The sequence below is a fragment of the Orcinus orca genome, chromosome 1 (genome assembly GCF_937001465.1).
Source record: "Orcinus orca chromosome 1, mOrcOrc1.1, whole genome shotgun sequence".
NCBI lineage: Eukaryota > Metazoa > Chordata > Mammalia > Artiodactyla > Delphinidae > Orcinus > Orcinus orca.
In genome coordinates this window covers 177,510,105-177,537,632 of record NC_064559.1, presented here as the reverse complement: position 1 = coordinate 177,537,632, position 27,528 = coordinate 177,510,105, and the positions used below count along the sequence as shown (strand labels likewise).

General features: G+C 50.7%; 2 protein-coding genes and 2 long non-coding RNA genes across 4 annotated transcripts in view; 2 read left to right on the top strand and 2 right to left on the bottom strand.

The window, feature by feature from the left end:
- CFAP57 (cilia and flagella associated protein 57) overlaps nt 1–18,229 on the top strand; it is a 77,043-nt gene extending 58,814 nt beyond the window's left edge. Inside the window, exons 19-23 of the mRNA XM_049694236.1 lie at nt 2,594–2,710; nt 4,032–4,166; nt 4,248–4,391; nt 11,880–12,012; nt 18,015–18,229. Of these exons, the coding sequence (XP_049550193.1) occupies nt 2,594–2,710; nt 4,032–4,166; nt 4,248–4,391; nt 11,880–12,012; nt 18,015–18,229 (744 nt within the window). The remainder of the gene's footprint in view (nt 1–2,593; nt 2,711–4,031; nt 4,167–4,247; nt 4,392–11,879; nt 12,013–18,014) is intronic.
- Nucleotides 2,099–4,974, bottom strand: LOC125960428 (uncharacterized). Its single transcript, XR_007470092.1, has 2 exons — nt 4,790–4,974; nt 2,099–3,246 (listed from the first exon to the last, which is right to left on the bottom strand). It is a non-coding gene; the product is annotated as an uncharacterized LOC125960428 (long non-coding RNA).
- LOC117200127 (uncharacterized) lies at nt 13,589–26,986 on the bottom strand. Its single transcript, XR_007470077.1, has 4 exons — nt 26,715–26,986; nt 26,454–26,528; nt 23,708–23,845; nt 13,589–19,599 (listed from the first exon to the last, which is right to left on the bottom strand). It is a non-coding gene; the product is annotated as an uncharacterized LOC117200127 (long non-coding RNA).
- TMEM125 (transmembrane protein 125) lies at nt 25,290–26,610 on the top strand. The gene has a single exon (XM_049694197.1). The coding sequence runs from the start codon at nt 25,290–25,292 to the stop codon at nt 25,947–25,949; it is 660 nt and encodes a 219-aa protein (XP_049550154.1). The 3' UTR covers nt 25,950–26,610.
- Nucleotides 26,987–27,528: the final 542 nt, after the last annotated feature.

The window sequence follows — 27,528 nt, the reverse complement described above, 5'->3', positions numbered from 1 at the left end:
TATTTATTGAGAGCCGCTTTTATGCCAGGCGTTGGGTCAAAGGGCTACTCTGTTCGTGCAAAATGCTTCCTGTAATTAGGCTAACATTCTTCCAAACGCTGCCCCTTCCTGTCCAGGATGCGGCTCCCTAGGGCCTCCTGGTACCCGAGAAGCTGGCCGGGAGCCTTGAAATCTGGCCGAAGGGCCTGCGTTAAGCTAGAGGGGTTACTCCATCCAGCCAGGAAAAAACCCCGTGAACTCCCCATCCCCCTCAAAATAGTCAGCAAACCTCTCGATCCACCAGATCCACCAGATCTGGCGTGTCAGTCAGACTGCACTCCTTTGCTTTTGGCAGGAGTTAAATCAAAGACGAGCTCACCTACAGCTGATCTCATTCTAATCAGAAGCTCTGATTGTTACTCACCTGTCCTTGGCTGATACCCATGTAACAATGAATAAAGAGTCAGAAGCTCATGGGTAGCTTCTTTTTTTTTTTTCTTTTGAAGATGAGGCCCTCTGAAGTTGTATTTTTCAGACCTTTTCAACAGAATGATGAGGCAAAGATTCCTTCTCAGCCTCCTCTTTTCTGTTTTATGCCTTAGACTGGGGACACCTACATGCTGGTCCCTCAAAACTTTCTGCTTGAGGGTCGGCCCTGATGATTTGTGGCCCCAGAGGGTCAAGATTCACTCATACAACTTCACAAAGTAGGACAAGGAAGCTGCTTTTCTGCAGAACCTTGCCTCAGGTTACAGGTTCCAGTCAATTTATAAGGAATTCAAGAAAAGAAGGAAGGAACAGGGAAACTAAGGGCAAAAAATTCATAGCCGGGCTATAGAAACACATGATCTGGGTTAACATTATCAGCCAAGGGGTGGGGAGCTTTGGGGATGGCGAGGCGTAAGAAGAAAGGTTCCTTCCAGTGTGGGAACTAGAAGGGAAGTGCCCTGGTAGCAGGGGAAACATTCCCACTGAAAGACTTCAGTTCTCAAATATAATTTTCATTCTCTGACTTTCTTCATTGAGGTACCACTGGTTTATGATGTTATGTAAGTTTCATGTGTGCAGCATTATATTTCTTTTGTTGTTGTTGTTGTTCTTTTATTTATTTATTTATTTACTACTTTATTGGAGTATAATTGCTTTACCATGGTGTGTTAGTTTCTGCTTCATAACAAAGTGAATCAGTTATACATATGTTCCCATACCTCTTCCCTCTTGCGTCTCCCTCCCTCCCACCCAACAGCATTATACTTCTACTTCCGTATGTACTACAGTGTGTACGGTTTCCATCCGTCGCCGTACAGTTGCTCCCCTTTACCCATGTTGCCCTTGCCCTGCCCTTTTCCCTCTGGTAGCCACTACTCTGTTCTCTGTATCTATGTGCTTGGTTTGTTTGGTTTGTTCATTTATTTTGTTTGTTTTTTGTTGTTTTTCTAATTGAAGTACAGTTAATTTACAATGTTGTGTTAGTTTCAAGTGTACAGCAAAGTGATTCAGTTATACATATAACTTTCAGGTTATCTTCCATTATAGGTTATTATAAGATATTGAATATAGTTCCCTGTGCTATCCTTATTTACCTGTCTTATATATAGTAGTGTGTAGATGTTAATCCCAAACTCCTAATTTATCTCCCCCCACTCCACCCCCTCTATCCCCTTTGGTAACCATAAGTTTGTTTTCTATGTCTCTGAGTCTTATTTCTGTTTTGTAAATAAGTTCATTTGTATCATTTTTTTTAGATTCCACATATAAGCAATATCATGATATTTGTCTTTATCTGACTTACTTCACTTAATATGATAATCTCTAGGTCCATCCATGTTGCTGCAAATGGCATTATTTCATTCTTTTTTATGGCTGAGTAATATTCCTTTGTATATATGTACCACATCTTTATCCATCATCTGTCGATGGACATTTAAGTTCCTTCCATGTCTTTTATATCCCAAAGGTGAATGAAATCATACAGTATTTGTGTTTCTCTGTTGGGCTTATTTCACTTAGCATAATACCCTAAAGGAACCCATCCATATTGTTGCAAATGGCAAGATTTCATTCTTTTTTATGGCTGAATAGTATTCCATTTGTGTGTGTGTGTGTGTGTGTGTGTGTGTGTGTGTGTGTGTGTGTGTGCCAAAGTTTCTTTATCCATTCCTCCACTGATGGGCACTTAGGTTGCTTCCATACCTTGGCTATTGTAAATAATGCTGCGATAAACATAGGGGTGCATGTATCTTTTCAAATTAGTGTTTTTGCATTCTTTGGATAAATACCCAGAAGTGGGATAGCTGGATCCTCTGTTATACAGCTATTCTTAATTTTTTGAGGACTCTCCGTACTGTTCTCCATAGTGGCTGCACCAATTTACATTCCAACCAACAGTGCACAAGAATTTCCTTTTCTCCACATCTTCTCTAACCCTTATTATTTCTTGCCTTTTTGATAATAGCCATTCTAACAGGCAGGAGGTGATATCTCATTGTGGTTTTGATTTCCCTTTCCCTAATAATTAGTGATGTTGAACATTTTTCATGTGCCCATTGGCGATCTGCATGTCTTCCTTGGCTTACTTTCTTATTCTTGACTCTTTTTCCCCTGTTGTCTGTAGATGGAAACTGAACTGGAGCGTTTCCATAAGCAGAACACACAGCTGGAGCTGAACATCACAGAATTGTGGCAGAAATTAAGAGCTACTGATCAGGAGATGCACAGAGAGAGACAAAAGGTGTGAGGATTTTCAGAGTCCGGCAGCTCTTGGATTCAGGAGCTGGTGCCTGTCTGCAACGGGCAGCTGGCTTTCAAGAGACAGAGCCAGCCCGTAGCTAAGATACACCCATTTTAACTCGCATTCTTTACTTGTTCACAGCCCTGCCCTATTTCAGGCTCATGTAAATTTACTGAATCCATCTGAGACTATAAAATGACTTTGAGTATAGTGATCAAGGAGGTGGGAAGCCAGTGTTATAGGAATGCTCACAACATTGGCTTGTGTGGCCTGGGAAGGAACCTGTTCAGAGAGATCATCTGTAGTCGGTGGTTAAAGGCTTGGCTGCCAAAACAATGCTGAGCTAAGAGGACCTCAGAAATCGCCTATTCTGGTCTATGTAATAAACAAGGAAAGCAAGGTCAGAGAGATTAGGAAGTTAGAAACCTCACCCAGCACCCACAGCTAGTGAGCACATACAGAGCCAGGGCTGGGAACCCAGTCTTCTGGTCCTGGGCCAGGACTTGGCTGCACCCTCACCCCCTGGCACAGAGCACCTCGTAATGTCGGTAGAATCAGATTGAATTTTTCCACCCCTCACATTAAGGATTGACTCTGTACTGGGTAATACTAGAAGCTGCAGCGCTATCAACGTGAACGGATACAGATCCTGCCCTTCACAAACTGAAGAGGTTGACAGGTGATCTGTGGCATGTGCATAGTAATTAGCAGCCAGCCAAGGCTGAACATTATGGAACGTGAATAAAGAGCTGTGAGAGTGAAGAAAAAGGAGAGTCTCTCTAGGTCAGGGGTAGGGGAAGATGGGTATCTGAGAAAGCATGATGGAAGAGGGAGGACGTAGCCCAAGTTTGCAGATGAACCAGTCTACTCAATTTTGTCATTATCTTCCCTACCCACTCACAGCAGCCCTCAGGAAGGAGAAACACTGGGTGAGCTAACAAAGGGGCAGGGAAGCCCTGGCGCAGGGGTCTGCAAGAGAGAATCGATGCTCTCCATCTTGGCTCCGAAAGGAGTAGGTGACCACTTGCACCTCTTTTAGCCTTTTAAGGCCTGTGGTCCTGGAAGGAATCTAGAGCCAATAAAGGAATCAGTGTGTGCTGCCTCCTAAAAATGCAACTGTTCAGGCCAGGGACACAGGAGTTTTAGGGCCTCTCCCTCTGGGCGAGGTGCCCATCTAGGCCTCTGGGCCCTGTGTGGCCCCTGGTGGTCAACGGTGAAGTCCTAGATGAGGTGTCTCTTGTCCCTTTAAGCAGTCACAAGGCTGCAGCCCCTGACCCTGGAGAGTCCCTATAGGGCTAGAAGTAAATGCCTCTGCTTGCAGGAGCGGAACTTGGAGGCGCTGGTCAAACAGTTTAAGACGGACCTTCACAACTGTGTGGCGTACATCCAAGAACCCCGGCAGCTGAAGGAGAAGTTCCGCGCTCTCTTTGAGAAGTACGTGCAGCGGGCAGACATGGTGAGCTCTGCCTCCCTTTCCGCCCTCCCCTGCCCTCCAGGCTCTCCCCTCCCTCACGGTGAGCTCCTCCTGCCCCATCAGGTGGAGATCACAGGGCTGAACTCGGACCTGCAGCAGGAGTACAGCCGTCAGCGGGAGCACCTGGAGAGGAGCCTGGCCACCCTCAAGAAGAAGGTGGTCAAGGAGAGTGAGCTGCACCGCGCGGATTACGTCCGCATCATGCAGGTACCTGCACGCGCCCCTCAGCTCCCTCGAGGCTGGGCCGTCAGAGACAAGACAGCCTGTCAAGGGCCCCTCCAAGACCACTGTCCTCAGGGTTCCCCAAATGTCCAAGGGACCCACTAGCTTTCTCCAAAGCTCCTTCTTTGACCTGTCTCCTCTGACCCCCCCAGAGCTCATCCTGGCGGTGACCATGGCCCAGACCCCCACCAAGGAGGTTTTCTAGGCACTTCCATGCCCACTCCTGCCCCTCCAAGATTCGTTCATTTCTGCCCCATCTCACTTCACCAGCCACCCGTTTCTTTTTTCTACTCCCATCTTTATCCAAAGCACTCCTGCATCCTGCCTCACTCCTCTCCTTGGGCCAGGACTTGGCTACACCCTCACCCTCTGGCACAGAGCACCTCATAACGTTGGTAGAATCAGATGGAATTTTTCCACCCCTCTGGACTTTGGCCACGTGACTTTAGCTCTCCCAGTTACTCTCTTCCTTCTCCTCTTTTCTGTTTCCAGCTCTTGTTTCACCTTACTTTGTTTTGCTGCTTTTTATTCTGCTACCTGTTATCACATGGTCCCTGCTGGCCAAGTTCTCTCCTGGGGAACATGCCCATCTCCTCCCACCTCCTCCGGCTTTTCTGGTGCCTCAGGTCCCTACTCTTATCTCTCGGGTCCAGAGCCAACCACACCCACCCTAAGTGTTGGCCTCCCCTCGCTTTAATGAGCTCTCCACGCCTACCTCCCCGGACTCTTCCTAGGGCCGTTCAGAGAGCCTAACCCCATTACTGCCACCTCCACTTACACACGCTATCGGACTGCCATGCAGGATTCTGCTGCCAATTTCTCTTCGGGTATCGGTCTCACCTGAGGCAGTTAATGTGAATTAATATCCAAAGAGAACATCAGAATCACATTTATAAGGCATGTACCTTTTTATGTTCCTATTTCTTGAATGCTGTCATTAAAATGCTGGAATGGGGATGGGCTGCAGTTGGATTGAAACAAATCAGTTCCGAACACAGCTGGGCAGAGCACACTGCAATTCAGGCCAGCCCCAGGCACGGCAGGTCTCATGCCACCTTACAACCAGCCCCTGCTTAAAAGCAGCCCACACCATCAAGCAGCCCACCGCCCAGCTCCTGAGCCATGAAAGCAGTCAGAGGCCCAGAGATAGGAGTAGATTCCATTGCTGGGACCCTTAGGCACCAGCAGCTGATACACAGAGCCATTGCTAAGGGTCTCGAGTGCTCCGAGCATGGAGAGTCCCCGGGGGCGCTGCAGTGCAGCCTGCGGGGCAGGGGGACCAGGGAGACTGTAGGAGTGGTTGTCAACTGGCGACATTGCTGAGCTCTCATCTGTGACTTGCCACCAGGGCACAGGCCTGAGGGGTCCTCCAAGGGCTGGGCCCCTCTCTCCATGCCAAACAGACTCCCAAAGCAAACGTCAATCCCAGGAGAAGAAGGAAAAGGAAAGAGAGTAAAGACCACAGCCTAGGTGAGGGTGTAAGCGTCAGCATGAGGCTGCTCAGGACAGGCAGAAGGGCCTCGTTTGCTCCCCACTTCCCCAGGGGCCACATGCCCACTCCTGCTGGGCCGGGGTGAGAGTTGGGGTAGCGGGAGCAGAGGAGACCCAAGCAGGGCTTCTGCCCAACGCTACCACTCCCTGGTGGCTGGCGGAGGGAGCCATCAACAGGGAGAAGCCCGGATAGTGTTTGCTCAAGCAGCATTGTAAACCTGTGTGCTGCGGAGCCCTGTGGATGCACAGAAGCGCCACAGGCACCTGCAGGGGGCCAGAGGGGGGTCAGGACGCAGGGCTCTGGGTTCCCAGCACCTGCTCAGCCAGGGAGACTCCTTGCTTACTGCGGTGGGCTCTGTGTAAGATTCTGTTTGGAAGACTTAAAAAAAGAAAAACTTTCAAAACTACTGTTCTGGATGATAAAAATTGTTTCCTTCTTTGGTCTTAAGGGCCAGGCAAGGTGGCGGGCCTGGAGAGAAGAGCACAGCCCTGTCTTTGTACAGACCAGTTTACCCTCCTGCTGGTCAGTCTTGCTGGGGGAGGGGCGGGGGCGGGTCCTGAACTTCTCCAGGAGCTGCCTTCCTATCTGTGAGAGAGGAAGAAAACACCAACCTCAGCCAGTTACTGCAAGGATTGAGTGAGCTAACTAACGTCAAGCATTGGCCACTGGCCCTGTACAGAAAAGGTGCTCCAAAAATGCTATTTTCCTTCCCTTCTTCCGAGCAAAAGACTTACTCAGGAACCAAGGCAGGGCTTCCCTGGTGGCGCAGTGGTTGAGAGTCTGCCTGCCAATGCAGCGGACACGGGTTCGAGCCCTGGTCTGGGAAGATCCCACGTGCCGCGGAGCAACTAGGCCCGTGAGCCACAACTACTGAGCCTGTGCGTCTGGAGCTTGTGCTCCACAACAAGAGAGGCCGCGACAGTGAGAGGCCCGCGCACCGCGATGAAGAGTGGCCCCCGCTCGCCACAACTAGAGAAAGCCCTCGCACAGAAACGAAGACCCAATGCAGCCAAAAATAAATAAATAAAATTTAAAAAAAAAAAAAAAAGAACCAAGGCAAAATCTAGTAGGAGAGCCTGAAAGGCCATCACAGCACAGACTGGGAGTGCCTATGGGCTTGAGGCACAGAAGACGGGACAGTACAGCTGATCCAGGCCCCCCAGCTGGTGGCCCGGGGTGCCCATTGCTTTGGTATGCGTTTGTAAGGAGCTGCATCTGCAGGTACCAAGACCCTGACACTTAAGTCTCAAAAGGCTGAGGAAGGCTGGGGCAGACATGGCATCTGAGAGAAACTTGTTAGAAAACACAGAAAATGAGGTCACTGTCTCATTTATATGTTCAGATAGGAGCACGGGGCCTCCTCATTCATTCTCCAGCATGACTGCCGATACTAAAATAAGAGTTGCAATGGAATACAAACATCTAGGACATGTACTTTATTCATTCAGGACACGTATTTTGCGGGCTTCTTAAATGCCAAGCTGCGAGCTGGCCGTGGAGGATTCCCAGATTGATGTGATGGCTTGCCTACTCTCAGCGAGCTCACCTAGGGAACTTGAGCCAGACACAGATAAGCACTGCTCCGTGCAGCGCATCCAGGGTGGTAAGCTCACCGGAGAGGGGGGCTTCAGCTAGGGGGCATGGCACTTGAGCTGGGCCTTGAAGGGTGAGTAGAGGGGGTCAGGGAGCAATGGGGGAAGAGCCTTCCAGGCCGAGGACACAACCTGAGAACAGTCAGAGAAGAGAGAGGCCTGTGGGGTGTTTGGGGACCCAGAAATCCCCCGACGTAACTTTATTGCAGAGCATGGGGGCAAGGAGGAAGGGCCCTTTGGAACGGTAGGTAGCTTAGGGTCACGTTGAAAGGGCTTTCCATGTCACACAAGAAGCATGAAGTTTATTTTATAAGCTGGTGCCCCCTAAGATTTCTTATGTAGGTAGGGGTGTTACCTGTTCCGGAAAGGTTACTTCAGTGGGCAGGGGGGAAAGACCAGTGGGGAAAGGCAAGTGGCAGGAAAACCCTTTCGAAGATGACTCCCATGTTAAAGGGAGATGACAGGCCTTGGGAGGGGAAAGTTGTGATGTCAGATGTTTCAGAGTAGAGGTGATGAATAGAAGTGGGTGGTTAGATGTGAGAGGAAGGCTGAAAGAGGAGTGGAGAAATGGTTCATTTGTGCAGTTAGGCAGATGGCGATCCCACCAACTGTGGGCTCCAGAAAGATGCCACTGAGTGGGGCTCCCAAGTTATCGGAATAAATCCGTTGCCTGCTTTTTCCACACTAACCAGACCCTGCTGTATTCTTAAAGGTGTCAACTCAAGGTAGGCCAGCAGGGGGTGCTCTAGGCATTTCCTTTCTGCGCCCTTCTCCCTCGGAGTCTGAAGTTCTGTCAGCAGGTTCCCATGTGAGGCTCCCTGGCATTGCCCCTCAGCCAATGGCAGTCCTGGACAGCTTGGCGTAGCCTCTTTGTTCAGAAGCCTTTCTATATAAACAGACCTTAGTATCCCCGAGCCAGCCTCTCTCACATGCCCCAAGTCCTGGCGCTCGATGGACCCAGGTCAGATCTTCCCTGCAGAGGAGCTGGCTGGGGGTCTGGAAGATCAGAGGGGCCTTTGTAGGCCGTTCTGACCAAGGGGGGGATCAAGAACAGAGAAGCTCAGCAAACCTGCTGCCTTCACGTTTTGACTTCACAAAACTACCCAAGGCACCTACAGTCGACCTCAGTGTGGCCTCTGGACTCCTCAGAGCACGGACCACCCCGGAAAGCCCTCTTAAGGCAGCCCCACTTGTACATTTCAGGGGCTCCCTCGGCCTCCATACCATGTGAGGTGTTGACGGAGGTGACGTACAGCAGAGGTGAGAGTGGAGTCTGGGAGGCAGCAGTCAGAGGCATCAAGGCACCTGGGGGCGGACGCCACCAGGTTCGAATCCCAGCTCTGCCACCCATGCACAGCCTCGGCTTCCTCATAGGCAGCTGAATCCCATAATACCTTCCTGCTGAGGTGGTTGTAGGGATTAAACGAGGCTGTGTATGCAGAGTGTCTGACACAGTGCAGGAATCCAGTCCACCCTTGGAGTTGTTATCTTGTTCTTACCCTCGTCATCAAGCATTTGGCGGCTCAGACCCTGCTGGCTCCCTCTTGGCTCGGGCCTGAAACACTCTTCCCTGCTCCGCCCCTCCCCCAGGCTCCACAGGGAGGCTTCCTCACACCCGTGACCGCCCTGCGGGCCATCTCTCTGCACTGGATCCAAGCTGGCCTCCCACGTCTGGCACAATAAGCACCTAACAGGCTTTCTGTTTTATGAATGAACCAACGGAGCAGAGGAATCGGGCTGCATTGAGTCCTGAGCCTCAGTCACACTCTAGTGAGGCCTGAGTCGTGTTCTGCAGACCTGTCTTAGGTGACCAGCCTCGTGAAGGTGTCCAGGGCTGGCAGTGGCGTCAGAAACATGCATATCGAAAGGTACCAGGAGCCTGAAGTCCCAATCACGGCGACAGGGCTGTCAGGGTGGAGAGAATGGCGGGGGCTCCACGTGGGGCCATTACTGTAGTAGAGGTGAAAGATGCTGAGAGCTGGTTATGAATGAACATGAGATTCAGTTCAGACACAAAGTCGACAGGATTGAGTGACAAAATGAATGGAGGTTGACCGGGAAGAAGTTTCTGGAGAGAACTGGGGAAATGGCACTTTCAGTCTCTAATCTTTATTCTGATTACGATTATTTTATTGAATGAAGCAGGGGAAGTGAAGCTAAGTGATGCCAGCTAAGAGGTGGAGTGGAGAGAGCCCCTGAGTGGGCTGGTGTGCCCAGGAGTTCCCTGTGGCTCTCCTAAGACTCCCTTCTGTCTGGTCTCCCCTGCTCAACATTTACCCCCTGGTTTGTAATTTGCTGGTTTACAGGATTCAATCTTATTCAACTTGGTATCCACTGTGCTAGTTATTCATTTGCTTATCCCTTCCACAAATATTTATTGAGCACCTCTTACAGGCCAGGCAGAGTCCAAGGTCTTAGAATCCAATAAATACGCACTTAAGTGATTATGTCATGATATAAAGTCAGCATGGAGAAATTCCAGGGGGAGGAAACAGAGCATCTGGAAAGAAAATGTGGGCTATGCCTCACCAAGGCCTGGGCTGGTTAAAAGGGTAAGAAATCAGAAGGAGAAAACCTGCTGACTTTATAGAAAAACAGGCACAAAGCCGAGCCTGCGGATGAGGGACTGGTAATAATTGGGCATTTCATCCAGAGAACATTTTTTTTTAATGAGGAAGAGTGAAATTAAGTGAAATACTGAAAATCTGAAGGTAGATCTGATCTGCCTAATTAAAAAGGCTCTGGAGGGAAGGATTATCGGGGTGTCTGCAGTTCACATTCCCATGACAGAGAAGGCTTGTCCTGCTCGCTGACAGCAGTGCTTGGGATCACCCTGTGCTCTGGGCTCAGACTCCACACTCACCACTCCAGAGCCAGTGTCCCAAGGGGAAGCACAGTTTGTTTCCGGCACAGGTTCGTCTTACGTAGATTTGGTCAGTGTTTGCCTTTGTTGGTACTCAGACCCTTGAGGGCCTTGCTACTACCCACAGCAGCATCTCCTGGGACCTGGTTAGAAATGCAGAATCTCAGGAGCAGCTCCAGACCTGCTGAGTCAGAAGCCACATGTAAACAGGATCCTCAGGCGATTCCTGCACAGTCCTATGAGAGGTGCTGTGGCGGACGTGCTGAGTACTGAGGCCGTGGGCTCCAAGAGCAGAGCGGTCCATGGTGAGAGGGACGCTCCACTGGGGCTCCTGTGCTGAGTGTGCAAAGGAAGGCAAGGCAAGAGAGAAGAGACTGCTTGGTCCCAGAGCGCAGAGCCCCTCCACCTGGCCTGCAGCCGGCTCTGCCCTGCATGCCTCTCTACTCCTCTCACCTCATATTCCCGTGACACAGAACTGCTGCAGGTCACCCCACACACCTGCCGTGTCATTCTGTGCCTTTCTCCTGCCATTCCAGTTATCTGGGACACCCTTTACCCTCTCCTTGCTAACTCTGTCAAGCCTCAGCCCAGGGGTCAGTGCCTAGGAATCCACCCTGGTCATTCGGGCAGAGCTAAGTGCCTTTCCTCTGTGTCCCACTCCTCCATCCCAGCAAGGTGGCCACCTCACTAAAGTGTGCCCAGACCCCTCACTAAACCCTAAACTCCTCAAGGACAGAGGCCAAGTCTTACTTTCTCTATATATACACCTCAGGATCAGCACAGTGCCTGGCACATAATAAGTACTCAATAAATATTGGATGGATGAATATTTATCAAACACTAACGAGAGAAGTGAACTTCCAGTGGATGTAGCGAATGTTAATTATCCATTTACTTTTCTTTATTCCTCAGTAAACTGTATGCTGCTGAGAGCAGAAACCATGTCTTATTTCTGTCTGCATCCGGGGGATGCAGCAGATACCACATAAATGTAGGTTCAACAAATGAATGGAAAAAAACCAAAGTGTAGCACAGTACTTAAGAGCTCAGAGCTCTGGAGCCAGACTGGGTCAGAATCCTGGCTCTGCCACTTGCTATCTGTGTAATTTGGGTAAGTTACATCACCTGTCTGTGCCTCAGTTTTCTCTACTTTAAAACTGTGGTTGTAATAGAATCTATGCATAGGGTTATTATGAAACTTCAATGCATTAAGTTCATGAAAAGTGCTTAGAAAAGCATTGTTGTTGCTACGGATGGGAAGAGCCTGGATGGATAGGAATGGTGCACACTGCCTGTAGCTAACTTTGCCAGAGTCCACCTGAAGGTAAGTCAGCTGGTACCTCAAGAGGTTGATCCATGAGCCAGGATAAAGACTCATGCCACAGTAGAGGCACCAGAGACGCAATCTGGGTCCAGGACCAACCCTGACTCTTCCCCACACCCTTAGCCCCAGAGGCCAGAGCAGGTCCTGTGCCCACTGACCATTTATCCATCTACACTCACTCTCTCCTCCTCCTTCTCTATAGGAAAATGTCTCCCTGATCAAGGAGATTAATGAGCTCCGCAGAGAGCTGAAGTTCACCCGCTCCCAAGTCTATGACCTTGAAGCAGCCCTGAAACTGACCAAGAAAATTCAACCACAAGACGTTCCAGAGACAGGTAATGTCACCAGTGGTCAAGAAAGATGGGCACTGGGATGCAGGGACCAATGGCAGCCGCGAGCAGGTCTCCTTGTGGCTTTCAAAGCTGCCTCTCCTGAGTTTCCTCCTGTATCAGCTCACATCCACCCCATGGCCTCCTGGGCACCTCCGCATGCCACGCGCCTGCTCTTCAAAGGATTTGTGAGGACCCTACCACATTCAAACACTCGCAAATCCAGAATTCTTGGGGTTAGCAAAGGTTTCAGAATTCAGAATCTTTCAGATCTTAGGAAGAACATACTATATATACTGCCTGGGGCAGTGCCCTGAAATCAAACACATTAGTATTTCTATAGTGAAATATATGAATATTCGCACTAAACTTCATGAATTTAAAAATGCTTTCCATTTTTAAAGCTTTTTGCATTTTACAATTGTGGATCAAGGACTGTGGACCTGTACGATGAAAATAAAGGCAAAAATAAGGACCAGAAACAATTTAAAGGGAGAGGGGAAAGAATTACATTAAAAATATTAAATGAGTTAGTTATTGCAGTTATAAAATTCCTCTGAATTTCTGATAGCCAAGACAAAAAGGGAAAAAATATGATGGTTTACATAGCTCTCATATGGAAAGGAAGTTTTTTTCTGGAGGAACAAACCTTTCCCTGGTACTAAGTTCTGTGAGAAACTAAATACATGGAGCCTTATAAAAGGGATATTGGGGGCTTCCCTGGTGGCGCAGTGGTTGGGAGTCCGCCTGCCCCTGCAGGGGACACGGGTTCGTGCCCCGGTCCGGGAGGATCCCACATGCCGCGGAGCGGCTGGGCCCGTGAGCCATGGCTGCTGGGCCTGCGTGTCCAGAGCCTGTGCTCCGCCATGGGAGAGGCCACAACAGTGAGAGGCCCGCATACCGCAAAAAAAAAAAGAAAGAAAAGAAAAAGAAAAAAGGGATATTGAACAACGTAATTGACAGTCTTTAATGGTAGGTTTTCAGACAATAAAAAAATATTCTTCAGGTGTCCATTTCTTATCTGGACAGTCAATAAAAAACAAGAGTATAAGGTATTACTGTGGAAAATTAAGCCAACATAGTTCAAGTATATTGTTTTCTGGTGGTTTACCTTCAGGAATAAAGCTTAGAAACCCTAATGAACTGAAACATTCCACAGCTGTGGACTGGGTCATTCAAATATCACCACCTCAGGTACTGTGGTTATGCAAGGTATTATCATTGGCGGAGGGTAGCTGAAGGATACACAGGAACTCTCTGCACTATTTTCATAACTGTTTGTGAGTCTTGAACTGTTACAAATTTTATATATATATATATATATATATATATAAAATTGTTGTCTCATACGCCATTGTCGTTAGAGTTGAAGTTGAGAGGGTAAACTCTGTGAGTAGTACCTGAAGAACAATATTAACTCTGAAGAACTGACATAAGAGCACAGCATGTGTTAAAAAGACTGAGAACTTGGGGGCTTCCCTGGTGGCCCAGTGGTTAGGACTCTGCGCTTTCACTGCCTAGGGCCAGGGTTCAATCCCTGGTTGGGGACCTAAGATCCCACAAGATGCGTGGCACAGCCAAATAAATAAATTAATTTAATTTAATTAATCAATCTGTTAAAAAAAAAGACAGAACTTGACTTCTTGGAGGTGAAACCATCTTCAGTTGGAGGTGAAGCATAGATGTGTCTGTGAACAATCACAAAACTTCTCTTTTAGAAAATTATTTCAAATATGCCCCAGCGGCCTAGCAAATAACCAGTGGAGACCTCCTCAGGATGCTGTATGATACAGCCAGCTTCTTCTTATTACTGTTGGAAACTATCAGGCATAGACAAAAATTGAGAGAAATTCTAATGAATCCCCATGAATTCATTCCCTGACTTGAACAACGGTCGCTCTTGTTTCATCGCTATCGCCACACCCCCCCAATTATTCCCTCCCACACCCATAGTAGATTATTCTGAAGCAAACCAAATATCATGCCACTTGTGTCATAGAGCTTTACTCAAGGGAGGTTTCATCAGTAGTGGCTGAAGACAGGTATTACCAATTGTCTGCCTTGATCATGAAGAACCTAAGTCTGGCTTAGGACCAGCAAATGGAAAGACATCTTTTGTTCATGGACTGGAAGATTTATTAAAATGTCAATACTATCTAAAGTGATCTACACATTCAATGTAATCCCTATCAAAATCCCAATGACATTTTTTTGCAGAAATAGAACATCCATTCTAAAATTCATTGGGAGTTTCAAGGTACCCCAAATAGCCAAAACTCTTGAAAAAGAACAAAGTTGAAGGCCTCACACTTCCTATTTCAAAATTTACAGCAAAGCTATAGTAATCAAAACAGTATGGTACTGGCATAAATATAGACATATAGACCAATGGAATAGAATACAGAGCCCAGAAATAAACACTCACATATATGGTCAAATGATTTTCAATGTGGGTGTCAAGACTATTCAATGAGGAAAGGACAATCTTTTCAACAAATGGTGCTGGGAAAACTGGATACCCACATGCAAAGGAATGAAGTTGGACCCTTACCTTACATCATATACAAAATTTAACTCAAAGTGGATGAAAGACTTAAACATAAGAGCTAAAACTATAAAACTCATAGAAGAAAATATAGGGGGAAACTTCATTATATTAGATTTTGCAATGATTTCTTAGATAGGACATCAAAAGTACAGACAACAAAAAGAAAGTAGATAAATTGGACTACATCCAAATTTAAAGCTTTTGTGCATCAAAGAACACAATCGAAAAGTGTGAAAAGGCAACCTATGGTATGGGAGAAGATATTTGAAAATCACATATCTGATAAAGTGTTGACATCCAGAATATATAAGGAACTCTTACAACTTAACTAGAACAACAACAAAAAAAATTTTTTTAATAAGCAAAGGAATTGAATAGACATTTCTCCAAAGAAAATATACAGATGCCTATAATAAGTATATGAAAAAAGCAGGCAGGGACGTAAACAGAAACTAGGCAGAGGCGAGTGACGCAGGCCCAAGAAGGTGGAGGGGCTGGTAGGTGGATGGGCTGGTAGGCTTTTGTGTGCTATACCTTCCCAGGGGTGCTACTTTTCCCAGGGCTCCATGGCTAGGCCACAGCTTGACTGAGGAGATGGTTACCAGGGACAACCAGTAGCAGAAGGTGGATGAAGGGTCAAGACCTAGAAAAGAGAAGAAATCAAGAGCCTAGAAAGATCAAGAGTCTAGAAATTGCAGTAAAGGAGAAGAGGCAAGGAGCAAAGGCAGACAGAGAAGGATCCAGACTTCTCCTGGGAAGGATGGGATAAGTTGAGTACTCTGAATGCTGGCCCCATCAGGTCAATTAGAGGCCAAGGCAAGCTGGCCACTGGCCACTGCTGACCACTTCCTCTTTAAAATACTCTCTTCCTTGGCCACCATCGTCTGTTCTTTTCTAGTTTTTCCTCCAGGGAAGGGGTTGGCAGCAGATAGGAAAGAGAACCCTCTTCCACTGAGAGAAGATTGACTGTGGTGAGGGAGTTGGGGACACCGTTCCTCAGTGAAGACGGTGGCAATGTCATCCATTAAGAGAAGAGGAGAGGATGGATTTGGCAATAACTTCTTGGATATGATATCAAAAGCACAGGCAACAAAAGAAAATATATAATAAATTAGACTGTCAAAATTTAAAACTTCTGTGCATCAAAGAACACAATCAACAGAGTGAAAAGTCAACCTAGGGAATGAGAGAAATCATACAGCTAATAAGGGGTCAATGTCCAGAATATATAAAGAACTCCTACAACTCCAAAACAAACAAACAAACAAACCTGATTTAAAAATGGGCAAAGGACTATAGACACTTCTCCAAGAAGATACACAGATGGCCAAGAAGCACATGAAAAATGCTCAGTATTACTAACAATTAGGGAAATGAAATCAAAGCCACAATGAGATACTGTGTCACACTCATTAGGATGGCTACTGTCAAAATAAACCAAACCAAAAAGAAAAAACAAACAAAAAACCCAGAAAGTAACGAGTGTTGACAAGGGTCTGGAGAAATTGGAACCCTGGTGCACTGCTGATTGGAATGTAAAACAGGAAAACAGTAAGGTGTTTCCTCAAAAAATTAATAACAGAGTTACCATATGAACCAGAAATTGCACTTCTGGGTTTATACCCAAAAGAAGTGAAAGCAGGGTCTCAAAGAGGATATTTGTACACTCATGTTCATAGCAACATTATTCACAGTAGCCAAAAGGTGGAAGCAACCCAAATTTCCAACAATAGATGAATGGATAAACAAAATGTGGTCTATATATGCAATGAAATATTATTCAACCTTAAAAAGGAAGGAAATTCTGACATATGATACAACATAGATGAGCCTTAAGGACATTATGCTAAGCCAGACACAAAAGGACAAATACCGTATGATTCCACTTATCTGAGATACCTAGAGTCATCAAATTCATAAAGACAGAACGCAGAATGGTGGCTACCAGGGGCTGGGGGTGGGGGGACTGGGGAGCTGTTTAATGGGGATGGGGTTTGAGTTTTTCGGGATGAGAAGAGTTCTGGAGATTAGTTGCACAACAATGTGAATGTACTTAACACTACTAAACCATACACTTAAAAATGGTTAAGGGACTTCCCTGGTGGTCCGGTCGCTAAGACTCTGCGCTCCCAATGCAGGGGGCCCAGGTTCGATCCCTGGTCAGGGAACTAGATCCCACATGCCGCAACTAAGAGTTCTCATGCCGCAACTAAAGATCCCACATGCCGCAACTAAGAGTTCGCATGCCACAACTAGAGATCCCACATGCCGCAACTAAGAGTTCGCATGCCACAACTAAAAGATCCCACACGCAGCAATGAAGATCCCGAGTGCTGCAACTAAGACCCGTGCGGCCAAATAAATAAATAAGTACATAAATTTTTTTTTAATGGTTAAGTTAGTAAATGCTATATAGATTTTACCACAATTTTTTTTTCTAAGTAGGGCAGAGGAGTTGGAGTAAAGATCGAAGTTCCTAAGTGCTTCTGTGGGGAATGAGAGTTTGCAGACTATGGACATAAAGTCCGTCTGGGGTTGGAAACCAAGAACTTGAATCTCGTGTGTTACTTTTATCGGTAACGCACAGCAGGCCAGATGTGAAAGTGGCGACCCTGGATGCTCAGATTATCTTGGATGTAGGCTGGGCAGGGTACCTGGGGCAGAGGGATGAGGCATCTAGATGGGAGAAGAAACTCACTGTGGGTCTACCTGGTCAGAAAAGGAGTGAATCTAAGAGGAACCCATTTAGTAGGTAAAAAATGGAGTTGTCCAGGAAGATGAGGTCTAAATTCAGTCTAAGAAGTGGTGAATGGAACACTAGAGTGAAAGATCCTGGGCGTGGCAAGGGAGGGGAAGCCACAGAGTGGGTGTGGAGCTGACGTGCAGGCCAAACAATTAATGCTGAGAGTTTAGCCTCGTGAGGCCGGGGAGTGGGGTGAGCCGTGGACCCTCGTGGACACCAGCATCACCCAGGACAGCACTGAGACAGGAGGATGGCTGAGAGTCTCGAGGGGCGTCCTCAGGGAACATGAGTCAGTGGCCACAGCAGGAGGGCTAGAGAGGGGTCTCCGGGAGCAGGTTTACGTGAGGAGGAGGACTGGCAGCTTGGAGGCCAACCCGGGTCAATAGGAGAGTGCCACTCTGCTTGGGGTGTGGGGACTGAGCAGCCCCCAATGGAGGGGGCTTGGGGCAGGTACACTGCCGGGCTCAGGAGAGGGGCCGGGCTGAGGTCAGGTTTAGCATTTGCCTTATCGCTCCAAAGCATGTCTCTTCGTTTCTCCTTCTCTGCTAGACAGTGAAATGGCTCATCTCCATCTCCCTAGCATCTGGGTTGGAGTGTCTACCCCATAGCAGGTGCTGCATAAATGTGTGCGGGGATGGAGGTTAGAGGGGGAAGGGAGGATAAGCTTTGCAGCAGCCCAGTAACAGGCCCACACTAGTCCTGCTCTGTCCCCTACAGTGTCCGGCAAAGACTTACCAGGCTTGCCTCCCACCATGAGACTGAATGAGCAAGAAGAAACCGGGAGAATCATTGAGATGCAGCGCCTGGAGATCCAGCGCCTCAGAGACCAGATCCAAGAGCAAGAGCAGGTCCCAGGCTTCCACCCCTTCACTGGGATGCGGCTGCCTTCCCTCCTGGGGACAGAAGCAGACTTAAAGCTGCAGACCAAGTGACCCACTCTGGTGAGCCGTCTCCAGCCACGCCGGAAGAAGCACGGTGCTCTCGTCCCCAGCCTGACTCTGGGCTGCAGCCCCTGCAGCCCTGACCACACCAGCCTCTCCCTCCTGCCCTGGGGAACCTGGGACACGGGCAGAATAAAGGTGTTCTCCCACAATCACGTCCAACTCTCTGCTTAGCCAGGGAGCTGGGGAGGGAGGAAGGGAAGAGGGACCCTGAGGCCCGGGGGGCTCCTGCTCACCCAAAGCCACCACTGCTAGTCCCTGTCCAGGCACAGGGCTGCCTGTCACTGCAGAGATCCCACGCCCCTCCCCGCTCCTTTCTGGACCTCAAGGGCAGGGCTGCCTGTCGCTTCTGACCTGCCTTCTCCTCTGCCAGCCACGTCAGGACCAGACAAAGCCTCCTACGTTTTCTTCTTACTTATGAAACATAATGAGGTTTTCTGAGAATTTTCACAGCTGTGTGAAGGTGAGAGTAAAATCATGAACATGGCAAAGTTGGTAGAGTTCCCCCACATCTTCCATTAGCTGCAGACCCTGGTGTCAGGACTATAAGCAGATCTCTGCCCTTCTTTCTCTTACCTCCATGCCTCTCTAGACTTGTCATCCTCGGTCTGCAGGGCCCTGCCCTGCTCCTCCATTTCTGGGGGCCACCTCTTCCTCTAGACCCCACACTGGGTGGCCCAGCCACACATACCAGGAGAGGTGGTTTTTTATGCACTAAGAACCCAGATGTCCCTGTCTTCTCCCACTTGCAGAAGCCAGACACCCTTCTAATACCCAAATAACAAATATTAAGCCCCCGATCTCTCCTGGTGTGTCATGGAATCTCAGGGCTGAGATACAACCAGAGCTCGAGAAGGACTTGAACTAAGACCTGGGACATGGCTGGAACCCCCTCTCCCTCTCTTATTCTTGCCTCTCTATAGACCAGCCTCCCATTGCCAGTAAGTTGGCAGAAGGGGACCCTTAGCATCCCGTGAGTAGATGCCCCAAGGCTGACATGGAGTCTCTAGTCTAACTTTAAATTGCCCAAGGAGAATATTTGGGGCCTAGCTTGAACCTGGAGCTCACCACTATCCAATCAACTGTACCCATAGGGGTGGGTCACAGGATAGAATGCTGGATACTGGGGTTCATTCATCCCTGTAGTGAAGTTGGTCATTGTGAGTGGAGCAGATATTCCAAAAGATGTCTGTCTGGGGCAGCTGTCAGTCATGGAACATGGGGTGGGGGTAGGGGACCTGGAGCCATTGAAGACCTGGTGTTGCACCTGTGCTTTAAGCCCTTTATTCTCCAACTGCCTTTCAGGGTGGCAAGGATGGGACCTCTTTCGCTCACCACCATCTCCAGCACCTGCACAATCCCTGGTCCAGAGAAGGGAAACAGTAAATGTTTGCTGCATGAATTATATTATTTATCGCCCCCCCCCCCGCAACTATTTAGACTAAGTATTATTGTACCCATTTTACAGATGAATAGACTGGGACACACGGAGTTTAAGCCATTTTTCTAAGGTTGCAGAGCTAGAGCTGGGACTGGGACCTTCAAGTTCAATCTAGTTCCAAAACCAATATTCTCTCCACTGTTCATGCTTTCATTCACAAGCATTCCTTGAACACCTATTACATGCCAGGCCTGTTCTAGGAGCTAGGATGCATAAACCACTCCGTTCATGAAGCTTGTCTTCCAGGGCGGTAGACAGACAATATTCCAGACAGATAAGAATATATAGCATATTTGACAGCGACAAGTGCTAAGGAGAAACATGAGAGAATAAAGGAAATCAAAGAATGAAGGGCAGAGAGGTAAGAAGTAGGGGGAAGGCTGTGATTTTAGACACAGGAAGGAAGCCTCACTGAGGCGGTGACATTTGAGCACCTTCCTGAAAAAAGGTGAGGGAGGGAGCCACGTGGGAGGAAAGAGCTGCAGGCAGAGGGAACAGCCAGTGCAAAGGCTCTGAGCAAGCACAAGCAGAAGAGGGACAGCGAGGCGGGGGGTGAAGTCAGAGAAGGCCTTAGAGATGGGGGAGGACTCTGGCTGTTTCTCTGGGTAAGACAGGCCATTGGAGAACTTTACCTGCTCTACCTTATAACAGGATCACTCTAGCTACTGGGTGGAGAATAGCCTGAGGTGGGAACTTGGCCGAAGCAGGGAGGCTGGGCTACAGGCTGGGCTACAGGCTGGGCTACAGCTCTCCCTTCTCCTGGGTCCTCCCACTGTCTAACACAGGGGTCCCCAACCCCCAGGCCACATCCAAGGCCTGTTAGGAACCGGCCGCACAGCAGGAGGTGAGCAGTGGGAGAGCACGCAAAGCCTCATCTGCTGCTCCCCACCGCTCCCCACTGCTCCCCACCGCTCCCCACTGCTCCCCACTGCTCCCCACCGCTCTCCATTGCTCCTCACCACTCCCCATCGCTCCCCATCGCTTGCATTACCGCCGGAACCATCCCTCACCCCACCCCTCAATCCGTGGAAAAATTGTCTTCCACGAAAGCAGTCCCTGGTGCCAAAAAGGTTGGGGACCGCTGGTCTAAGGGATCAGTTAGAATCCACACCTCAGGCTCTCTGCCCACTGCCACCTCCTCCCCCACCTTCAGTACCGCCCATCTGAGCTGCCTCAACAGTCTCTGCTTTGGGGACAGAGTTCAACAGCCCTGCGAGGAGCCTGCCTGTCCACTTTAACTCCAAGTTATTCGATAAGACCCAGAATGAGAACAAAGTCTCACCCAATCAATGTTTAAACTGGAAGCTTTTAGGCTTTGTTCCCTCCATCCAAAAAATTCCCTTCAAACCCCCAAGGGAAGACGGTGGAGGGCAGGGGGGCGTGGATCTCGTGACTTCCCCTGCCCAGCTCTATCCAGGACAGCTGGACATGGATGGGTCTGGCTGGGACCAGCCCCTCCTTGGGACCAGGAGGAAAATAAACATCAGAGGGGCAAGAGGAATACAAAGCCACTGAGCACAGCCAGGCCCCTTCTTCCCCGCTCACCCCAGGGCAGGTGATATAATGCTTTGCAAAGTGGCAAACCCACATGTTTGTCCCCAAGATCCAGCCTGCCCTAACCTTTCCTTGAGGGGAAGAACCATCTAGCGAGGGATCTTCAAGCCACACGTGGCGAGCTTTAGACATGTGGCTAGTCTGAGCTGAGACGCACTGTAAGCATAAAATACACAGCGAATTTTCAAGACGAAATAAAAGACTGAAAGAGCTCAATCACTTGTGTATTAAAATGAAAATATTTGGGGCTTAAATTAAAATTTCACTGTATTAATTTCACCTGTTTCTCTTTACTTTTTTCACATGATTATTAGACGATTTTACATTTTAAATTACATATGTGGCTCGTATTATATTTCTACTGGACCGTGCTGCTCTAGAGTTATGACCAGGCCCCCAATCATCTCCACCGAGCAAAGCAAAGAGAAGCATGGACAGGTCCAGCAAAATTATTTTGTGAGCTGATAATGGAAAGATAACTTTGATTTTGTTTTTCTTGTCTATTTCATACACACCAAAAGGAGAGACAGCAGGAGGCATTACAAGGGGTTCAATCCAGCCGACAATTACCTCCAACTAGCCCCCCCCGCCGCCGCCGCCCATCGTGTAGTGTGTGGTGCCAGATTCACTTGTTAGAAGCAGAGCCCTGGCCGTGTCCCCATTATACTCTGGAACCCTCCATGAGTACCTCAGATGAGTCCGAATGCCTCACCAAGGCATTCAAGGCCCTGAGCCACCTGAGCCAAACTTGCCTGTCCAGCTACATCACACAAGCTCCCTGCGTAGCCCCACATCTGGCAGTTCACAGTTCATTCATTCAACACATGTTTACTGCATACTTCCCATGTGCCAGGCACAGTGCTGGCTGCTGAGGTCACGAGGGTTAGCAAAACAGGCACTAAACCTGCGCCCACTGGGAACCACACATCTAGTGGGGGATGACAGGTGAATAAATAGGGCAATCACAGCACATGCAGTAAGAGCAGTTGTGGGGGAAGCATGGGGGCCATAGGTGCCCCAAAGAGGAACCTGAACCAGCCTAGAGGTCAAGGAGGGCTTCCTGGAGGAGGTGACATCTCAGTTGAAGAAGATGAGTTAGCCAGACCAAGGCTGGGGGTGGGGTGTGGTAAATATCCCAGGGAGAGAGAACTCTGAGTTCAAAAGCCAAGCGGAAGGGCAGAGCAGTGCAGAGCATACATAACTGAAAGACAGGCATTCCGGCTGGAGGGCAGGGGCCAGGGGCAAATGACTGGCCTGCGGTGGATAGCAGGGGTTCTGTGAGCCTTGTGAAGGAATATGGCATTTATCCCGAAGTGTTTATTCTGCAAGTGTTTTAAGCTAGGGAGCTCCTGTTTCCCACCTGAAAAGCCTTTACCCCCTCCTCCCTGTGCACTCAAATCCTGCCTCCTCAGGGGGGCCAAAACGTGGGGCAAACCTCCCTTGGTCAGGCCCTTGAGGCTCTGAAGGAGAATGGGCAAGGGGCTTGTGGGGCTTCGGCCCAGGGGAAAGCGCCAAGGGATGGAGGTACTGGGGCTGGGCTTGGGGGCCAGCTGGTGTTGGAGTGTGGGGCTGAGGCAGGAGTTGAGCTTGGAGTCGGGATTTGGGGGCTGGACTCAGGAACACGGGTCAAGGTTGGGGCCAAGGATGAGGCTGCCATCTAAGATCTAATTCCAGCATTTGGAGCTGAGGTTTCAAGCCAGATTTGGGGTTGGGATCTCGGTCTGGGACTGGAATTGGGTTTAGAAATGGGGCTGGGGCGTCAGGGTTGGGATTTGAGATTCAGGGTTGGGGCTGAGATGTGGGGTAGGGGCCTCGGTTGGAGCTAGGAGTTCTAGTTAGGGTTTGAAACTGCAGCTGGGGCTGGGGTTGGGTTTAAGGCTGGAACTAAAGCTAAATTGGGTTGGAGCTGGGGGATGGGCTCGGGTCCGGGCTCTGGGGCAGATGGACAACATTCCTACTGCTGCCCGGGTCTGGAAATTGTCTTCGTGCCCTAACAGCAAGGGACAGAAGCCCCTCCCTTCCCAGGAATGCCTCAGCCCAGCAGAAGGAGCAGCGCCACGTCAGCCAATCGTCTCAGGCCCTGCCTTGGAAACACCTGTTGATCCTCCCCCCCACCACCCACCCCCGCCTGAGCTCACCCAGGTGCAGGTCAGGCAGGTGAAGCGCCTCCCCGGAAACAGAGCTGGAGCGCCCCACCTGCCCGCCCTGCCTGCTCAGATCGGATCCAGCACCTCCAGGCTTCTTGTGAGTGCCCCGTGGTCCCCCCTACCCCCACCATTCACCATCTCCCACTGGCTTTTCCCCTGAGAGCCTCCACCCCACCCCCAGCCTGGCTCCATGGTCCCGGCACACCTGTGCAAGCACTTTCAGACCCGTGAAGTCACAGCCCTGGGGAATGCTGGGACTGATTCCAGGGCCCCTCCCTCGGCCCCTCCCCCACCTCCCTTGGGGGCACCTGCAGCTGCCCGTCCTACCTCGCGTGTGGGGCAACCCCTGCTGAGGGATCGTGGAGGACGGATACCTCATCAGCGGTGTAACCCACGTACAGCTATGAAGTCATAGTCCTGAATGATCCAGGACCTGCGTCCTATATATAAAGCAGGAGTCCCGTCCTAAACGGGAGGAGAGAATGTTGTGTTCTTTTATTCAGAAAGCATGCTCTGGGCATCTATTCCCATTGGAATTCTGACCTGGAGATGTTAATGCCCCCATGATTAAAGTTATCATTCTCACTTTTCAGATAAGGGTCCTGAGCTCCAAGAGGTGAAGTTACTGGGGGCTTCTCTGACCTCCCCCAAGCCCCTCTTCTAACTAACCCACAGCCAGCACTCATCACAGGAACACACCTGCTATAAACTGGGGCTCCCTGAGGGCAGGGGCCAGGCTGCTATACTTTGCCCAGTGGGAGTCATGCTGACTGGCCTCTGGAGGATGTGTTCAATGAGGAACCACTGCGAGGTCCCTCGTCCACATACCCACGGTGGCAGGGACTGCAGCTGGGGGTCCAGTCCAAAGCCCTCCTTCCCTTTGTACCACTTTAGAGAAATCGTGGAGGAGGATGGCATGGGAGTGTGGTGAGAGGGAGAAGAGTGGGGGAAGCAGGAAGACCGGTGAGGAAGTTGGGGGGAGGTAGGTTGAAACGCAGAAGCAGGAGGACGAGGGCAGGGAGTGGGACGGAGACATGTTTAGAGGTGACACGCACAAGGGAGGGACACAAGAGGAGGAGTGGGTTTGCGGTAAGATGACGAGCTTGGGTTGGAAGCCGTTGCATCAGAGGTGCCTGTGGGACATCAAGGTGACAATTGCCTATGGGTCTTGGAGCTTGGGAGGGAGATCTGGGTTTGAGAGAGAGAGGGATTGGGGAACCAGCAGCCATGCCTGTGAGGTGGGATGGGGTGTTGGGGGTCAGATCCTGACTCGCGGAGAAGGAGTCGCAGCCCAAAGAGAGAAGATTCAGGGTCAAGCAGCTGGTTGCAGAAGGGTTAAGTCATAAGCCCCCTCCCTCCCCACAACCCTCCCCGCAGGAGCCAGCGGTGACAGCTGAGGCCATGTGAGTCTGATCCTGAATGAGGCTTTATCTCTGAGTCTCCATCCAGTCCCATCGTCCACCGTGGCACCAGCTCCCTCGGCCAGCCGGGATGGGACAGGCAACTGAGACAGCCCGAGCCAGAGAGGTCAGGGGCTGGGCAGGGGGGTCCCTGGGTGGGTGAGGATGCTTTGGGTGGAGGGAGCTCTCCTGAGATCTCTGGAGAGGCATTCCCGAGGGGGCAGTGCTAGGGAGGAGGTTTCCCTGGGGAGGTGTTGGTTGCAGGGGACATGGGAAGATTCCCAGGGACCACCCCCAAGGCTCCCAGGAGAGACCATAAGGGGCAGGTGGGCCAGGGAGATGGCAAGTGTGATTCTCCCCCCTGCAGGTGATGGTGACCATCCCCTGGACCGTGCGAGGAACAGGACTCTGGGCCTCCGGCCGCCGCGCAGGTAGCGGGGGCTCCAGGCCATGATCCGTACCTCTGCCCCCTGACGCGGCCCTCTGCCCTTACTCGTGCCGGATCAGCCATGTCTGAGGGAGAGGCTCGGGCCCGGCCGGGCCGGGGGCTGCCGCCGGATGTGCTGGCGGAGCAGGTGGAGCTGTGGTGGTCCCAGCAGCCGCGGCGCTCAGCGCTCTGCTTCGCCGTGGCTGTGGGCCTCGTGGCGGGCTGTGGGGCGGGTGGCGTGGCCCTGCTGTCCTCCACCAGCAGCCGCTCGGGCGAGTGGCGTCTGGCGGTGGGCACAGTGCTCTGCCTGCTGGCCCTGCTGGTCCTGGTTAAGCAGCTGATGAGCTCGGCCGTGCAGGACATGAACTGCATCCGCCAGCCCCGCCACGTGGCTCTGCTCCGCAGCGGCGGCGGGGCCGACGCCCTGGTGGTGCTGCTCAGCGGCCTGGTGCTGCTGGCCACCGGCTTGACGCTGGCGGGGCTGGCCGCCGCCCCTGCCCCCGCCCGGCCGCTGGCCGCCATGCTGTTCGTGGGCGTCACCCTGGCTGCCTCAGGTGCGCTCTTGCTGCTGGGCCTGCTGCTGTATCAGGTGGCCGTGAGCGGACACTGTCCCCCTACCCGTGCGGCCGCCCCCTCCGCCCGCAGTGACCACAGTGGGAATGGCAGCGTCTTCAGCATCTCAGGACGGTTGTCCGCTGGCCAGCATCGTGAGACCACGTCCAGCATCGCCAGCCTCATCTGACGGAGCCCGGGCCCTCCTTCCCGTGACCTGCCTCAGCCTCCACAGAGCCGTGCCCGGGCGCGAGTGAGGGTGTGTGCACACACGTGTGTGCACACGCACCAAGGGGAGAGTGACTGCATGGGTGTCCCCAGGACTGCTCAGCCCTCTGAGTGACTGTGTGACTGTGATGAGGGGCCGATTTGCACCCACACACCCACGTCACAAGGAGGGAACTGCTTCTCCTTGGAGCTCGTGGAACCGTCAGTCTGCCTGTCTGTGTCCGGGGCCTCTAGGCAGAGAAGGGTCTGGGATCCCTGAAGATCCCTGGCCCCTATCCCTAACACCCCTCAAAGGCAACTCTGCCCTGTAACGCCTGTCAGGGATTTCCCCAGGAGAGGCTGCTGCCTGCCCCAGAGACTGCGCCAGTGAACCCTTTTATCAAGGAGACTGAATGGTGACAGAGTGGACAGAACACAGGCTCCGGCATGACAGGCCTGGGCCGCAGTCCCCCCCTCTACCACTCACCAGGTGGGGGCCTTGGGCAAGTGGCTTAACCTCTCTGAGCCCTGGTTTCTTGAGCGTCATGGTCACGGTCGTCAACTGTTAGGATCAAATGATATTATTTACGTATAGAAGGACCGGGCACACGGCAGATGTGCAATAAAAGTGGTGACTGCTATTAGTGGTGTTGTCTTTATCTCACCATCTCTCCAAGAGACCTCCCCTCCCCTCCCCCTCCCTTCCCCACCCCCGGCCACCCCCCCAAAGGGAACATATCGTGCCTACCTCAGGCTGACCTAAGGTGCCTTGAAGGTATCCTCAGCCAGACCTGTGGTCTCTGCTCATAGGTACCAGGAAGCCTGAGGGGAGACGGGATGAGGGGATGCCTAGCCTCAGGAAGGTAGTGCGTCTCTGGTCCCAGGGAGAGGGTGTTGTGGGCAGGGAGGATGGTGAGTCCTCATTTGCTTATGTGCTGGTTCCAGATGAAGCCTGAAGTATTGGGGTTTTATCGCCTGGTTTCTCTGGAGGCTGCAGCTCCTAACCCCACCTCTGAAACCAGAACATCCTGTTCTGTGTAGTTGCAGCACCGGCTGACCTGCCTCTGGGTTTCCAGGCACAGGAGGGGTGTTGGACGCCCGCTTGGGCATGAGAGTACCTGCCTGCTTGGGGTCAGCCCTGGAAGGGCTCTCCCTTTCTGGATGCAGGGGCGCTTCCTGTGTGACAAGGACAGAGGTCCACTGGAGGAACGCCCAAGAGCGCCAGTTACTGTTTCATAACTTGCTGCTTCACAAAATGAAGATTATAGGAAGCCCCACGGGGGACACCAAGAGAGGCCGGGAAGCCAGACAAACGTGTTGCCTAACAGGTGTTAAATGTGGAGCTACAGAGGCTCTGACGGGAGAAAATTGCTTTCGGCTTGCCAAGATCAAGGCAGTTTCCTGGAGAAAACACTAAGCCAATGGATGAGGGAAAGGGTGTTGCCAGGCCTGGGAGGGAGAATTCCCAGGCCGGGAATTCCGTGCACCTCAGACTCCACACATCCAAATGTGAGCCCCTCTCCTCTCTACCCTGAACTAGGTCCCCGTCTCACCCTCCACCC